The sequence below is a fragment of the Brassica oleracea genome, chromosome C2, assembly GCF_000695525.1.
Source record: "Brassica oleracea var. oleracea cultivar TO1000 chromosome C2, BOL, whole genome shotgun sequence".
Classification (NCBI taxonomy): Eukaryota; Viridiplantae; Streptophyta; class Magnoliopsida; order Brassicales; family Brassicaceae; genus Brassica; species Brassica oleracea.
This window is the reverse complement of record NC_027749.1, coordinates 5,828,393-5,842,908: the sequence shown is the minus strand read 5'-3', so window position 1 is coordinate 5,842,908 and position 14,516 is coordinate 5,828,393. Positions and strand designations below refer to the sequence as shown.

General features: G+C 35.6%; 2 protein-coding genes across 5 annotated transcripts; one reads left to right on the top strand and one right to left on the bottom strand.

Moving 5' to 3' along the window:
• The first annotated feature begins 5,616 nt into the window (after window positions 1-5,616).
• Window positions 5,617-11,195, top strand: LOC106327001 (auxin response factor 7). Of its 2 annotated transcripts, XM_013764992.1 has the most exons (12): window positions 5,617-6,238; window positions 6,486-6,598; window positions 6,687-6,782; window positions 6,857-6,913; window positions 7,165-7,320; window positions 7,407-7,491; window positions 7,572-7,662; window positions 7,731-7,895; window positions 7,983-8,178; window positions 8,515-8,653; window positions 8,736-10,746; window positions 10,827-11,195. In XM_013764992.1, exons 1-12 carry the CDS (start codon window positions 6,193-6,195, stop codon window positions 11,005-11,007), a joined length of 3,336 nt encoding a protein of 1,111 aa, XP_013620446.1. In that variant the 5' UTR covers window positions 5,617-6,192; the 3' UTR covers window positions 11,008-11,195. The 2 variants fall into 2 exon arrangements, with proteins under 2 accessions (XP_013620446.1, XP_013620447.1); XM_013764993.1 differs by lacking the exons at window positions 5,617-6,238; window positions 6,486-6,598; window positions 6,687-6,782; window positions 6,857-6,913 and having other exon boundaries at window positions 7,165-7,322.
• Window positions 11,196-11,688: 493 nt separating this feature from the next.
• LOC106324670 (20 kDa chaperonin, chloroplastic) lies at window positions 11,689-13,319 on the bottom strand. Of its 3 annotated transcripts, none has more exons than XM_013762626.1 (6): window positions 13,207-13,319; window positions 12,842-13,017; window positions 12,468-12,647; window positions 12,232-12,387; window positions 12,053-12,130; window positions 11,689-11,976 (listed from the first exon to the last, which is right to left on the bottom strand). In XM_013762626.1, exons 2-6 carry the CDS (start codon window positions 13,013-13,015, stop codon window positions 11,803-11,805), a joined length of 762 nt encoding a protein of 253 aa, XP_013618080.1. In that variant the 5' UTR covers window positions 13,016-13,017; window positions 13,207-13,319; the 3' UTR covers window positions 11,689-11,802. The 3 variants fall into 3 exon arrangements, with proteins under 3 accessions (XP_013618080.1, XP_013618082.1, XP_013618083.1); XM_013762628.1 differs by having other exon boundaries at window positions 12,842-13,020; window positions 13,207-13,311; XM_013762629.1 differs by lacking the exon at window positions 13,207-13,319 and adding an exon at window positions 13,136-13,202.
• Between the last annotated feature and the right edge of the window lie 1,197 nt (window positions 13,320-14,516).

Sequence of the window (14,516 nt, the reverse complement as noted above, 5' to 3'; positions counted from 1 at the left end):
TACCCATTATCTAGTACATGGGCGTGAGATCACTTGTTTTGGACACTGATCCATTCAGTCCAAAGGTGGACGATAAAGAAGTCCATTTAGTCCTGAGATGGATGATGAAGAAGCCTTTGATTTTGGTTTATTTTATATTAACCAGTCCAAAGAGGGGTTATTTGGTTTTGTTGATTTGTTTTCAGACAGGTTATGTTTTACACATGGTGGTACACGCATATCACATCAACATCATCCAAGATTTCGTGTGTGTGTATTTGAGGTCGATGACTCAATATGTTCGATCAGATTGTGGCATGGCCGATGGTAAAGAAGAACCAACTATCATGTTCGAGGACGAAGCATATTCTGCCCAAGATCTTCATCATCCACAGATTACAAAAAAATTGGAGAGGTCCAAGGGACCTTCAGTAATGTCCAAATCAGGGGGAGTAATGTGTGTTGTACTTTTTTTCCTTCACCATGGTTTTGTCCCAATTGGGTTTTCCTGGTAAGGTTTTAATGAGGCAACATTAAAGTATATTACAAGCTCTAAATGGTTATGACATCCAAGGGGGAGTGTTATGAACCAGATTGTGGATGACTCATAACTAAGAGATTATAATTTGCAATCTTTTCATTTATCTATGACGGTGTAATCTCCTGTATAAAGAATCTATACGTTATGAATAAATATATATTTTTTCATTAAATTTATAACATATTATTTCTTTTCTGTTGGTACGCTTTGTCACTGTATATCGTATTACGTGGTTCCGTTCGGATTCGATAGCATGTGATGTGATTTTGTCTCACATCTAACTGAAAATAATAGTATTTCTAAAAGACTAAAAGCAAAACTATATAGTATAAACTGAGATCACATATATAAATAATTTATCCATTATTTGCTATTGAAAGCTATGTATACAAATTTGAAATTTGCATCCCTGATTCTCTTTCGTTGGGGATTATTTGTTAAGGTAAACTATTGAATTTGAAACCGGCACAAATATTTTCGTTGTTAGTCTTGTGGTTTGGTAAAAGTTTAGTTTCAGATACAATAAAGGGCCTCAAGAGGGAAAATGGGCCTGTGCACCTTAACGATTGACAAATTGTACGGTTAAAAGAAACTAGGGAAAATTATTTTTTTGGAACAAAAAAATGATAAATATGTCTTTTAGACTAATTTCATATATTTTATGTTCTATTAAACTAATTATTTTCAAAATGGCAATAATATCCTTAAAATTGTAATTTTTAAATATAATAAATAATGAGTTCGATCAAGCGGGATCGATCGATCCGAAATTACAAGCTCGAACGGATCGATCGATCCAGATTATTATGCAGAACCAAAAAAAACACGGAGCATATACTGATCGACCTGGTCCATTTCACTCGATTGGCAAAGGCCGATTTCATACAGATCGACCGATCTCGAATTATAGCCCGATCGATCCGTGGAAGCATAGATATGAATCATGGTAGAAATAATGTGAAAATTTTGTGAACAATCAATGAAATATAGAAGACGGCGTGAGAACAAGGTTACCACTTTTTTTATTTTTTTTGTTTTTTTTAAATTGATTTTTTTCAAAATATGAAAGTGAATATTCCCAAATATTTTGTTTACATAATCTTATCAGTAGAATACAGATAATATGTAGAAATCGGTTTCTACAGGTTTTTAGAATTATAGTACTGTATAGATTTTGATTTCTACATGTTTTAGATTTACAGTAAATCTGTAGAAGTCGGTTCTACGTGTTTTAGATTTATATTAATGTGTAGATTTTGATTTCTAAAGATTTTAAATCGGTAGGTTAAGCGCAGAATGTGTATTCTAAATATTTTTAGAATACTCTTATTTACGTAGATTACGTATTCTAAACATTGTAGATTCAATGAAAAAAGTGGACTTCGTTTTTTCATTCGTAGAATGCCATTTCTACTTTATTTAAAATAGAATCTGAAAATTATGATTTAAACTATTTATTAAATTTATTTTCAAAAATATTAAAGGGTATTATAGACAAAAATGACACAAAATAGATATTAGTCTAAAAAGACATAGTTGTCCTTTTCTTGCTCTAAAAAACAATTTTCCCAAGAAACTAATTATCTGAAATTCATTCTACTTGCATAGTTTGATTTTTCATAATCTGAAAGTAGAATGAAATTGATAGTCTGAAAGTAGACATGTTGATTCAAAAATTGTTTGAGCAGAGGACTGGGATGTGTTTGGTTCGAACTTCGAAGGGGATAATATGGAGCTGGAAAATTGGTAAACAATGGAGGAGGAAATCATGAATTGGATAACTTGGTAGTAGATGGCATCCATAAGGGTTAATTTGGATGATGATGCTCGAAATTCATCGTTGTTGGGTTTGTAGTGCTGATACAAAATTCAAAACATATCAAACACTTTTACTTAGTGCCCGCAAAAAAAAACTACAAGATGCAACACCATCATGTAACATCATTGTACCCACTGGTGTAAGGAATTGGTCCCTACCTTAATATAATCACGGTCGATTCAAAATCTACTTATCGAGGGTCCTACTTGAGATTAGAAAAAAATCTACTTTATTTTTTAAAATTATACTAACCATCGAGCAACATGTCTATGGAAAATCAAAAAGTCTCTTTATACGGTCCACCACCTTAATAATCGTACGTAGACAGGCACGCCAAATGGATAAGTTGAATTAGTCGGTCTGTGCACAAGCTTTCTTCTTTATTTGGCAGCTAAGATTGTTCTGTCTTACTGCTACAAGAATTATCTAGTAGGGGAGTACACGACAAGGATAAATCTATCCGGTAATGGAAAAGCTCAGTTTATATGTACACAACGAGGATAAAGTACAAATGAATAAATAGTTTGTCAGTATAATTTTAACAAAGTCTACAAATTAATATGTATGTTTTTAACTTAACTATAAAATTGGTGATTCATATAATGTTTTCAAAGAAAAAATTGTCTACAGTTGCACGCATTTATTTTCTTAACGAGGTTGTGAAATGTATGTGCGTTACTATAGCTGACTAATCCAATTCAACTGTGAAAGAGATTTCGTAAACCAGCTCATGTCACACCAAACGACAATTAGAGCCAACGTAGAATGGGGTGTGAGTGAGACCACGTCAGGTGGGATTTGCTGCGAGAGACCCTTCTATATTTTTGTTCTTAATCCATCCTTTTCAATCACGGTATTTAGCCAATTTTACCATCGAATTATTACACCAATACCCTTTGGGTAAGAAAAAAGAACTATGAATAATTATCTTATCCGGTTCTCTAAAAAATTCACAAACTATCCCCTAGAATATATTTGCGAAGTGATTTTGCCACATGTCTTTTCAACAATCAATTTCACAAAACAAATATGACATGACTATTGAAATTGATGACATGTCTTATAGCTAAATATGACTTGGACAATTACATTTAATGCTAATTTATATTTTTGGTAAACTTTTTAAAATATGGTAATAACTCATATATTACATTTAATGTCAATTTATATTTTTGATTTTTTTTTAGAATATGAGAATAACTCATAAATCATCATTAAAATAAATATATTCAAATATGTCATTATAAATTTCGAAATATAATATAATTATATATTTTTAAATTATACAATTTTATTACTAAAATTTTCAAAAATGTATACAATTTTTTTAGAAAATTATAAAAATTAATCGTAAAATCTTTATTTTCTTATATATCTACAAATTTTATAAATATTATTTAATTTTAATTTTTGGTAATTATGCAATTTTTACAAATTTATTAATATATTTAATTAAAATAAATAGATAGAAAAATCTATGTAAGATTATAATTTTAAATATATACATACATATTCTTAAATATAATTTTTATGTTTAATTAAATCAAATTTATATTAAAATATTGATACGAAAAAGAAAATTTACAATATTATTAAAAAAATTATTTTAAAATATAATTTATATTTATCTGTTAAAAAATATTTTAACTTTTTTTTACAGACACCTAGTATATACATACATACGCATACGGCCGGCATGCATTCACATAAACATCCATAGAAATAAAATGTATGCATGCATGTACATTAAAATAAGTGGCAGCGACATGATGTCCCTAAGCAAATAAATGCGTGAATACAGACGTTTGACGATTGGATGAAGGTGGGGGACCTTATGGAGGTAGGGATTTTGAGGCTGAAAAGAACTCTTAACTATACGATTGATGGTGAGATTCACATATAACCCCAAATCTTAATTTTAAAAAATAATAATTAATTTTTTTTTTGAACATAAAATAATAATTAAATTTGTACAAAATAAGGAGAATAAAAATTTCTTTTATGTTATGCTAAGTGTTGTCGGTAAAAGACACTCGAATCTTACATATGCTTTTCCATAATGTGATCTTGTATTATAAAAAATGCATTGTGCGTTCGACCTTTGAGTGTGGAGGCGCCCTCGTTAGTAAATCAGCACGTCATCTTCGTAACATTATAGATGGTGTTGTTGCCGTATATCTTCATGTGAATCTCATCTTTTTTTTATTAATCCAAAAAACGGAAAACATCCATAAATTAAGGATTTATTGTTTCAATCAATATGACATTCGAATAATCAATTAACCTGGGGGTATACAAGAAAATAGTTTCCTTAAATTATTGATTCGTCGAACATATGTCAAACAAATAAATGATCGAGAGAGAAAAATCTAGCAATGTAAATCTCAAAGTAAACAAAATCCAAACCGTAAATTACTTGTTAACAAGTAAATCATATAAATTACTTTGAACATAATGATTGTGTTTTTTTTTCTTTTTGCTAAACATAATAATTGTATGTTGTATCACCAAATCCGTAGGTTTCATTCTCGTTTAAAACTTGGGTTTAGCTTATAAAATTCATATCTATTTCTATCATCCAAATTGGTAACATTTTTTTTTTCTGTGATATATTTCTAATTAATTCTCTCAAATGGTTAATCCTAAATTTTGAACATAATAATAGTAAGAAATTTTTTGTAATAAAGTTTCATGTATAGAAATAAATAAAAACAAAATAGATACAAAATCTAGCAATGTAAATCTCAATTCTTGTTTTTTTTTTCTTTTCCAAATGAAGGTTATAAGCAGTGTTTTTAAAACCAGATCGACCCGATGGTTGGACCGGGTTCGATCATGAACCGGTTATATAGCCGCGTTGGTCTAGTAATTGGTTCGACCATGAACCGGCCACATAGCCGGATTATATTTCAAAGTTATTAAACCAATAAAAACCACTAAAACTATCAAAAATCTATAAATCATCCATATAAACAAGAAACTAATTTATATTTATAATATTTTATGTTCAAAATTGATTTATATTTTAACTATGCATCATGTTTACTAATATTACTTTTATATTTACATACTAAAAAAATATTAAATCATATTATTGAACCAGGTTTAACCCATATTAAACCGTGACCCAAAATATTTTCGGTTCAGTTTCCAGTCCGGTTTTAAAAACACTGGTTATAAGGAGAGGACAAATAATATATTAGAAATTTTATCGTGGCCAGTTTGCTAGTGACTAATGTCGGCTCGTAAGCATTATTAAATAAATAAAAACATATCCCAAAAATTCGCAAAGTAGAAAAAAAAGAACAAAGAAGAAGAAAAGTTATCTCTGGTGCTTGTGCAGACCTTTTGGTAGTTGTCCTGGTTCACCACTGATCATCCCTTTCCGACACAACTCTGATTATCTTTCTCTCCCGTTTGAACTCTCTGTCCTAATCTCATCTGCTCCTCGATCTTCTCCCTTCGTTTTCTTTCCTCTTTCCATTCTTTTACCCATTTCCCCAGATTTCTTTTTATAGTAACCCGTCTCTGAAACCAACCCTCTTGATTCGCCGAAGCAAAGAGAGCAGAGCTGAGTCAAGTTAGTTGAAGAGCTTCTCTAAAAACGGAATCTTTCCTGTCGTATGACTTATTATTGGTCTCTCCGGAGATTCCGCGTGTGAAAAGTCGTCGTTTTGATCTCCGTCCGAAGTAAAGAGTGGAGGTAGAAAGAAGCTGCTTCCTTTTCGATCGTTGTAGAGAAGAAAGTTCAGGGCTTTAAGGTCTCTATCTATGATGAAGATGAAGCTCTCACGCAAAGAGCTCAGCTTTGTATAAAGCTCAGATTTAGAGTTATTAGTCAAGTTCAGTAATCATGAAAGCTCCTTCACCTAATGGAGTGTCTCCCAATCCAGTGGAAGGTTTGTAATTGTATAGATAAATGTTAAATCCTTTTAGTAAGAACTCACTGCTGGATTGTGTATAGATTAGATTCAGTTGAGTTTATTTCACTCATTGTCTGCTTTAGAAGTAAGCTAAGATTGTGCCTTTGAAGTTGAGGGGTTTATAGTTAGCAGCTCTCTCATCTATTTGTTTTGATAGTAGTAACTAAAGGAAGATCGTAGAGATGTTAAGGTAATCACATCTTTTGATGTTGTGTGAGTGCAGGAGATAGGAGAAATATAAACTCAGAGTTATGGCACGCTTGTGCTGGGCCTTTGATATCGTTGCCCCCAGCTGGGAGTCTTGTTGTTTACTTCCCTCAAGGTCACAGTGAGCAAGTATGTTGTTAATGTTCTATATATAACATTCATAGCTGATCAAGAATTTCGAAAATTTTCATGTGGCTGTTTTTTTTTAATTTCTTAGGTTGCGGCCTCAATGCAGAAGCAGACTGATTTCATACCAAGCTACCCTAATCTTCCTTCTAAGCTCATCTGCATGCTCCAAAACGTTACATTGAATGTATGGTATCTTTTGAGTTATCAATAAAGATATCTTAACATCAATCTGATGTATTTTTGGGGTTTGTGAACTAGGCTGATCCTGAGACGGATGAGGTCTATGCGCAGATGACTCTTCAGCCAGTAAACAAAGTAGGTTACCTTCCACTCTATAACTCGGTTCTAGACAGTGTTCTAAAAATCGGTGTAGGCAACGAAACGATTTTTCTAAAACAGTTTTTTTTAAAAAGAAATCGGTCTAGGCGCTCAAAAATCGGTCTAGGCACCCGCCTAAATATTAGTCCCTTACAAAAAGCTTAATTGTCTCCTAGCAATTTCTTGAACACTGGTTCTAGATGTGTTTTGAGTAGGGACTAATTGTTGTGAGGATATTGTTTGAACAGTATGACAGAGATGCATTGCTTGCCTCTGACATGGGTCTTAAGCTAAACAGACAACCAAATGAGTTTTTCTGCAAGACCCTCACGGCGAGTGACACTAGCACTCACGGTGGATTCTCTGTACCTCGACGAGCAGCTGAGAAGATCTTTCCTGCTCTGGTGTATATACAGTGCTTATACATTTTATACTAGATGATTGTGCTCTCTTGACATAGCTTCTTACATCGTTGGTAATGTTCTGTTAGGATTTCTCCATGCAACCACCTTGTCAGGAGCTTGTTGCTAAGGATATTCACGACAACACATGGACTTTCAGACATATTTATCGAGGTTTTTTTCCTTGTTCTTGGTATGATTACACTTACTCAACCAGTTTGTTTTTTTGTAATACTGTTTAAGAAATTTAACAGGTCAACCAAAAAGGCACCTGCTGACTACAGGGTGGAGTGTTTTTGTCAGCAACAAAAGGCTCTTTGCTGGGGACTCTGTTCTTTTCATAAGGTAGATGAATCTCAATGTGTAGATGTTTATCTTGTGAAGATGCTAACTGCTTTTCACTTTCAATTAAGAGATGGAAAAGCGCAGCTTCTGTTGGGTATAAGACGCGCAAATAGACAACAGCCTGCGCTTTCTTCATCTGTAATATCAAGCGATAGCATGCACATCGGTGTTCTTGCTGCTGCAGCTCATGCTAATGCTAACAACAGTCCCTTCACCATTTTCTACAACCCAAGGTTGCTTCCCTTTGTCTCCATTAACCTTATGAAATGCTTTGTTACGTGGCAACAGCTGAGAGAATACAACTGTTTTTTTTTTGGCAGGGCTGCTCCTGCTGAGTTTGTGGTTCCTTTAGCCAAGTATACTAAAGCTATGTACGCTCAAGTTTCACTCGGTATGCGGTTTAGGATGATATTTGAGACGGAAGAATGTGGAGTTCGGAGGTATATGGGTACAGTTACTGGTATCAGTGATCTTGATCCAGTGAGATGGAAAAGCTCTCAATGGAGAAATCTTCAGGTATTTTGTAGTTAAACTCATGATGAATACCATTTGGCCAATGTTCTAAAAATAGGTGTAGACAGCACATATCAGCCATAGCTGAAACGATTTTCTTAAAATCTGATCTGTGCAATTCAAATCGGTTTAAACCGTTTTAAATCGATCTAAATTGGTCTAAATAGATCTAAATTCAGCAACATTGTGAGTGCAAAATCCACAAATTTGTCTACTTATATTTTTTTTTGTTGTATACGTAATATTTGTAATTCACCAAAACAATTTTAATGTAAATGTAAACCTCCTAGAGATTTCTTAAACATTGATTTTAGCTATGTCTTGTTTTTTTGGCTAAAGATTGGATGGGATGAGTCAGCTGCTGGTGATCGGCCTAGTAGAGTTTCAGTTTGGGACATTGAACCGGTTTTAACTCCTTTCTACATCTGCCCACCTCCATTTTTTCGACCTCGGTTTGCTGGCCATCCCGGAATGCCAGGTCAAAAATCTTTTGTTCTATTTCATTTCTACACAACATCTCTGAATCTCCTTAGTGACTCAAATTTTGCCTTATCTTGCAGATGATGAGACTGACATGGAGTCTGCGCTGAAGAGAGCAATGCCATGGCTTGACAATGGTTTAGAGATGAAAGACTCTTCCAGTTCGATATTCCCTGGTCTGAGTTTAGTTCAGTGGATGAGTATGCAGCAGCAGAACGGGCAGTTACCCTCTGCTGCTTCTGCTGCACAATCCGGTTTCTTCCCGTCCATGCTCCCTCCAACCTCGGGGATGCATAACAATCTTGGCGGCACCGATGATCCTTCAAAATTACTGAGCTTTCAGACGCCTCCTGGGGGGATTTCCTCAGCTAACCTCCAGTTTAACAAGCCGAATCCGCAAGCGTCAATGTCCCAGTTGCCTCAGCCACCGACTACGTTGTCTCAACAACAGCAGCTGCGGCAGTTGTTGCATTCCTCTTTGAATCATCAGCAACAGCAATCACAGTCTCAACAACAACAACAAAGGTTGCAGCAACAACATCACCAGCCCCTGCAGCAACAGACTCAGCAGCTACAACAACAACAACAACAACAACAACAACAATTGCAGTCTCATTCGCATTCACATCTACTGTCTCAGTCAAAGCCACAGCCACAGCAGTTAGAACCTCATCAGTTGCAGCAATTTCAGCTTCAACAGAATCAGCTTCCACAGAATCAGCTTTATAATGGACAACAAGCAGCGCAGCAGCAGCATCAGGCACAACAAGCATCTATGCATCATTTGCAACCACCAGTAGTTTCAGTATCAATGGCAAGCAGTGTCATTGTTCCTCCTTCTAGCTCCCTTAACCAAAACTGCCAACAGCAACAACAACAGTCTACGCAGCTTCAACACACACATCGCCATTTAGGTGCTAGCACTAGCCAGAGTAGTGTAATTGAAACCAGCAAGTCTTCATCTAGTCTGATGTCCATACCGCCTCAAGACACACAGTTTCCACGACAACTAGAACAGCAGCAGCCTCCTGGTCTTGTCAACGGACCCAATCAGCAGCACAAAGCTCAACAGATATTCCAGCAGAGTCTCTTGGAACAACCGCATTTACAGTTTCAGCTTCTGCAGAGATTACAACAACAGCAACAACAACAACAGCAATTTCTTATGCCAGGAAGCTCGAGTTTGCAGTCTCAGTTACTCCACCAACAGTTGCAACAGCCACCACCTCAAATGTTGGTGAGCCGGCCACATGACAAACAAAACCCACTGGTTGGAGGAGGAGGGGTTAAAGCTTATTCAGGCATTACAGATGGAGGAGACGCACCTTCCTCTTCAACCTCGCCGTCCACCAACAACTGTCAGATCTCTTCTTCAAACTTCCTCAACAGAACCCAAAGCGGTCCACCAACCTTGATGCCTGATGCAGCGGTTGATATCTCTGGTAATCTTGTCCAGGATCTTTACAGCAAATCCGACATGCGGCTAAAACATGAACTAGCAGGTCCTCAAAAGTCCAAAGCGAGTTTAACAGATCATCATCATCAGCTAGAAGCATCTGCCTCTGGAACGTCTTTCTTGGCTCCAACCTTTGGCCTCGAAAGTGATTCAAGAAACAGCTTACTCGGGGGAGGAGCTAATGTAGACAATGGCTTTGTCCCTGACACGTTGCTCTCGAGGGGGTATGACTCTCAGAAAGATCTCCAGAACATGCTTTCAAACTATGGAGGAGTGGCGAATGACATTGGCACAGAGATGTCTACTTCAGCTATAAGAACTCAGTCTTTTGGTATCCCCAATGTGCCAGCCATTTCAAACGATGTAGCTGTCAACGATGCTGGTGGAGTTCTTGGTGGCGGATTATGGCCAACTCAGACTCAACGGATGCGTACTTATACTAAGGTGCAGAAGCGAGGTTCAGTGGGGAGATCAATAGACGTCAACCGTTACAGAGGCTACGATGAGCTGAGGCATGATCTAGCGCGGATGTTTGGTATAGAAGGACAGCTTGAAGATCCGCAAACATCAGACTGGAAACTTGTCTATGTTGATCATGAAAACGACATTCTTCTTGTTGGCGATGATCCATGGGAGTAAGTAAATTCAGACCTGAGAGTGTTAGCAAGTTGGGTCCATTCTTGTTGTCATAACCGTTAAATGTTGATCTTTGCAGGGAGTTTGTGAACTGTGTTCAAAGCATAAAGATCCTTTCATCAGCTGAAGTTCAGCAGATGAGCTTGGACGGGAACTTTGCTGGTGTACCGGTTACTAATCAAGCTTGTAGCGGCGGTGATAGTGGCAATGCTTGGAGAGGTCATTATGATGATAACTCGGCCACCTCGTTTAACCGGTGAAGACAGAAGAAGAATGATCTCTTACAGACGAAGATTCTTTTTGCTTCCTTTTGTAATATAACTTCTCTTGATAACATGACTCAGGTTTCCATTGGACACTGTAGAGTATTCACCTGTAAGAGTATATACTTTACACGAAGATTTTATCAGTTTGGCATGCATATTAATGGTAAGAGTAGCCTTGAGCATTCAGTTATCGGTTCGGTTCCAGTTCGATTCTTAGGTTTAAGATCTGTTCGGATATCTAGAAAATTCAGTTCAGCTTTGGTTTGATTTTTTTGGTTCACAGTTTGATTCGGATGTTAAAATTAGGAACCGGTTAATATTCAAAATAATTTTGGATCCTAATGGTTCCATTTCCGATTTTTTAATTAATTCAAACTAAAAAATCAAGTTTTTCAGATTAGTATAAAAAATTCTGATTTTCTATAAAATTTGGATAATTTATGTAACTTTAAATTTTTTAATTTATTTAATTATTTTAAAACTAAATATATTAAATATTTATAAAAATTTGGGTATACTTTCGTTTATTTGTTTGAGTCGGATTCTAGAAATATAAGAAGGAAGAAACCAAAACCAAACTTTTTTCCGTTTGGCACAGTTGTTTGCTTAGGATAAATGTGCCTAGGACTAGGTAATAGAAGGGAAGCAAACAGATCAGTAATCAAATCACAATCATGTTTTAAAACTCAAAAGTCTTTTTATTCAAGATTATGCTCACTTGCTCAGGCCGTTGATGAAAAAAATTTCCACAATTGGGATACAACTTGTTGCAGGTTACAAAGACATAAACTAAGAAAGGATCGCCATAACATCTGAAGCTCTGAGGGCGATGTAGTTAGAACCATCTTTGCCCTTGAAGTCGTTGCCAGCATACTTGGAGTATAGAACTGTGCTTCCAGTTGAAATTGGTAGTGGCTGAACTTTACCTTCCTCATCTAGCGAACCTGGTCCAACAGCAATAACCTGCCAAAAAGGACAAAGGAGATTGTTATACTTGGCACTTGTGTATGAGCTGAGGAACACATGAGTTTGTGCTTACTGTGCCAATAGAAGGCTTCTCTTTGGTAGTCTCGGTTAGCAACAACCCTCCAGCTGTTTTCTCCTCTGCCTCAGCAACCTAAACTCACAAATATCAAAACAAAACCTCCACATGTTACCACTGTTCTTGCGTGTTACAAACAATAAGATGATTTAAAATACACATACACTAGGCGTTACCTTAATGAAGACTCGGTCATTCAAAGGCTTGAGATCTTTGATGTCATCTGTCTCAAGAAGGCCAACAATATCATCTTCCTTGAGAATGAGATGCTTCACATCGTTGAACTCCACCTCAGTTCCTGCGTATTTGGAGTAAATAATCTGTGCTCCAGTCTGCACCACGAGAAAAAGTGAGAGATGTCCAGATAAAATCTAATAGCAAACAAAGAAAAGAGAGGTTGAGAGGCTGTTACAGGGACAGTGATATCGATTTTGTTCTTCCCAATAGTTCTTCCTTCACCCACAGCAACGACTTCGCCTCCTTGAGGTTTTGATTGAGCTGTGGATGGAAGTAAGATACCTCCCATAGTCTTCTCCTCTGCCTCCTTGATCTTCACCAAAACTCTATCTCCCAATGGCTTAATTGAAGTGTACTGTAGATAACCATACACAAGAGAAAAACAATCAAACATAGGTTCTTAAGCTATAGAAGTGCCCAAAGCTTAGTTACTTCAGACAACAGGTAGCAGATTGGACAAAACAAAATGAGCCAATACAAAACAGCAACTCAATGTTCAGACAAGTTCCACATGTTCATTCAGACCAACAAAGAAAATTGAGAAAGTACCTTAGGAGCAACCACAGAAGCAGCTCTAACAACCAAAGGACGGAAGTGACTCTGGCTAAGGGTCCCTGGTTTCAAAGTCCCAAAAGATGAAAACTTTGCACTCGAAGCTCTGAGTGAGGCTAAGCTCCTAGCTGACACAGTCACTGGTGATGCTGTAAGTTGCGTCGCCGCCATTTCTGCTATTAGTCAAAACACATGAAACTCTCATTTAGTAAGAAACGATAGATAGAGAGCAATGGAGCTTCCTCCCAGATTCACCACATTTTTGAGAGTCTATCCATCCAAAGTTCAGACCTTTATGTTCAATTCTCGTTGTTAACAATGTGAAGAGAGTGTATGAAAGTGATGAGAAGAGATCTTCGTACCTTGAGGATAAGAAAAGGTTGTGACTTTGGAGGATAAAACCCTAAGAGGAAGTTGCAGAAGAGATACAATACGAGTTCTATCTAGAACGCTCTAACCGGGTGGGGGTTTTGTCTTCTTAACCGGTCGGTTCGGGTCCGGATCCTCTTTGTCCACTTTGTGAAATTTCTAGATTAATCAAAATCATGTTTACATATTTTCATTTTTATCATTTTTAAAGTTTTAGGAGTATTCACGTATTTAAATAGTATAAACATGAGACTATATTAGGCCAAAGTATGATTTAATTAACCACAAATTATAGTACACTAGAAAAAAAAAAAAATTCAAATATCGATAAAAAAACAAAGTTTTCAAATATTAAGAGGGAACATTATTTGTAATCTGAAAGTTTAATCTTTCCTTTAGTTATATACAGGGGTGGTCATGAGCACATCGAATTAAAACATCGGTTTAGGACTTCAAATTTTTTCAAAAAAATTACATAGAAAAAAGCTCTTAAATTTGTAAAAAAAAAAATTTCAGAAAATCCTCACTAAATTTTTCTAGGTCTTCAACGTTTCAGGAACGCCCCTGGTTACGCCCCTGGTTACGCCCCTGGTTATATACTCTATTTTGAACTCTGTTTTATTTTAATTATATGAATGTAAGCTGAGACTGAAAAAGCTAATCTTTGTTAAATAGAAGAACGTTCGCCTAAGCTTGTTAAAGATCATCAATACTATTTCTCTAAAGTGAAGATCTCAGAAATGTGCTTAGTGTATAAGCCAAAACCAAAAAAAAAATGTGTACTATAATGTAGTTAGTTACCGACCAGCGAAAAAGGTGCTTAGCGTTAGAAAATTAGGGGTGTTCAATCTGGATATCGGTTTCGGTTCCGGTTCGGTTTTTTTCGGTTTTTGGTATTTCGGTTAGTAAAATATAACTACCATTCTAAATCCATATTTACTTCGGTTCGGTTCGGTTTATATACCGTCGGTTTTCGGTTTATTCAGTTTTATACCAAAAAACATAATTCTTTATTTTGGGATCATATTATATGAATTTTAGAGTCTTGTTGTCAACACATTCATTTATTAAAAATATTATAAGTTTAAATAAAAGAACAAAAATAAAAATGTTTCTATCATCTAATAAAATAATCAAATCTATAATTAAAATCAAAGCTCAAAATTTTGATAATAAAAAAAATAAAAAAAAATAAAACAGAAGCACGAAGCACAAAAAATAAGTTATTATATTCTTTCATATTTAGCGTTCATTAAAGTCATGTTTCTTCTATTAAACACGAAACTCTATTCGTTTATAGATA

What these genes read in the sequence shown, in the direction of transcription:
- LOC106327001 (XM_013764992.1), top strand. Translation starts at nt 6,193, where the DNA reads ATGAAAGCTCCTTCACCTAATGGAGTGTCTCCCAATCCAGTGGAAG. An exon ending in GTCTCCCAATCCAGTGGAAG is followed by an intron (nt 6,239 to 6,485) that starts GTTTGTAATTGT and finishes GTGTGAGTGCAG; the next exon opens with GAGATAGGAGAAATATAAAC. An exon ending in ACCATTTTCTACAACCCAAG is followed by an intron (nt 7,896 to 7,982) that starts GTTGCTTCCCTT and finishes TTTTTTTGGCAG; the next exon opens with GGCTGCTCCTGCTGAGTTTG.
- LOC106324670 (XM_013762626.1), bottom strand. Translation starts at nt 13,015, where the DNA reads ATGGCGGCGACGCAACTTACAGCATCACCAGTGACTGTGTCAGCTAGG. An exon ending in CTTCTGTGGTTGCTCCTAAG is followed by an intron (nt 12,648 to 12,841) that starts GTACTTTCTCAA and finishes GGTTATCTACAG; the next exon opens with TACACTTCAATTAAGCCATT. An exon ending in AAATCGATATCACTGTCCCT is followed by an intron (nt 12,388 to 12,467) that starts GTAACAGCCTCT and finishes CTCGTGGTGCAG; the next exon opens with ACTGGAGCACAGATTATTTA.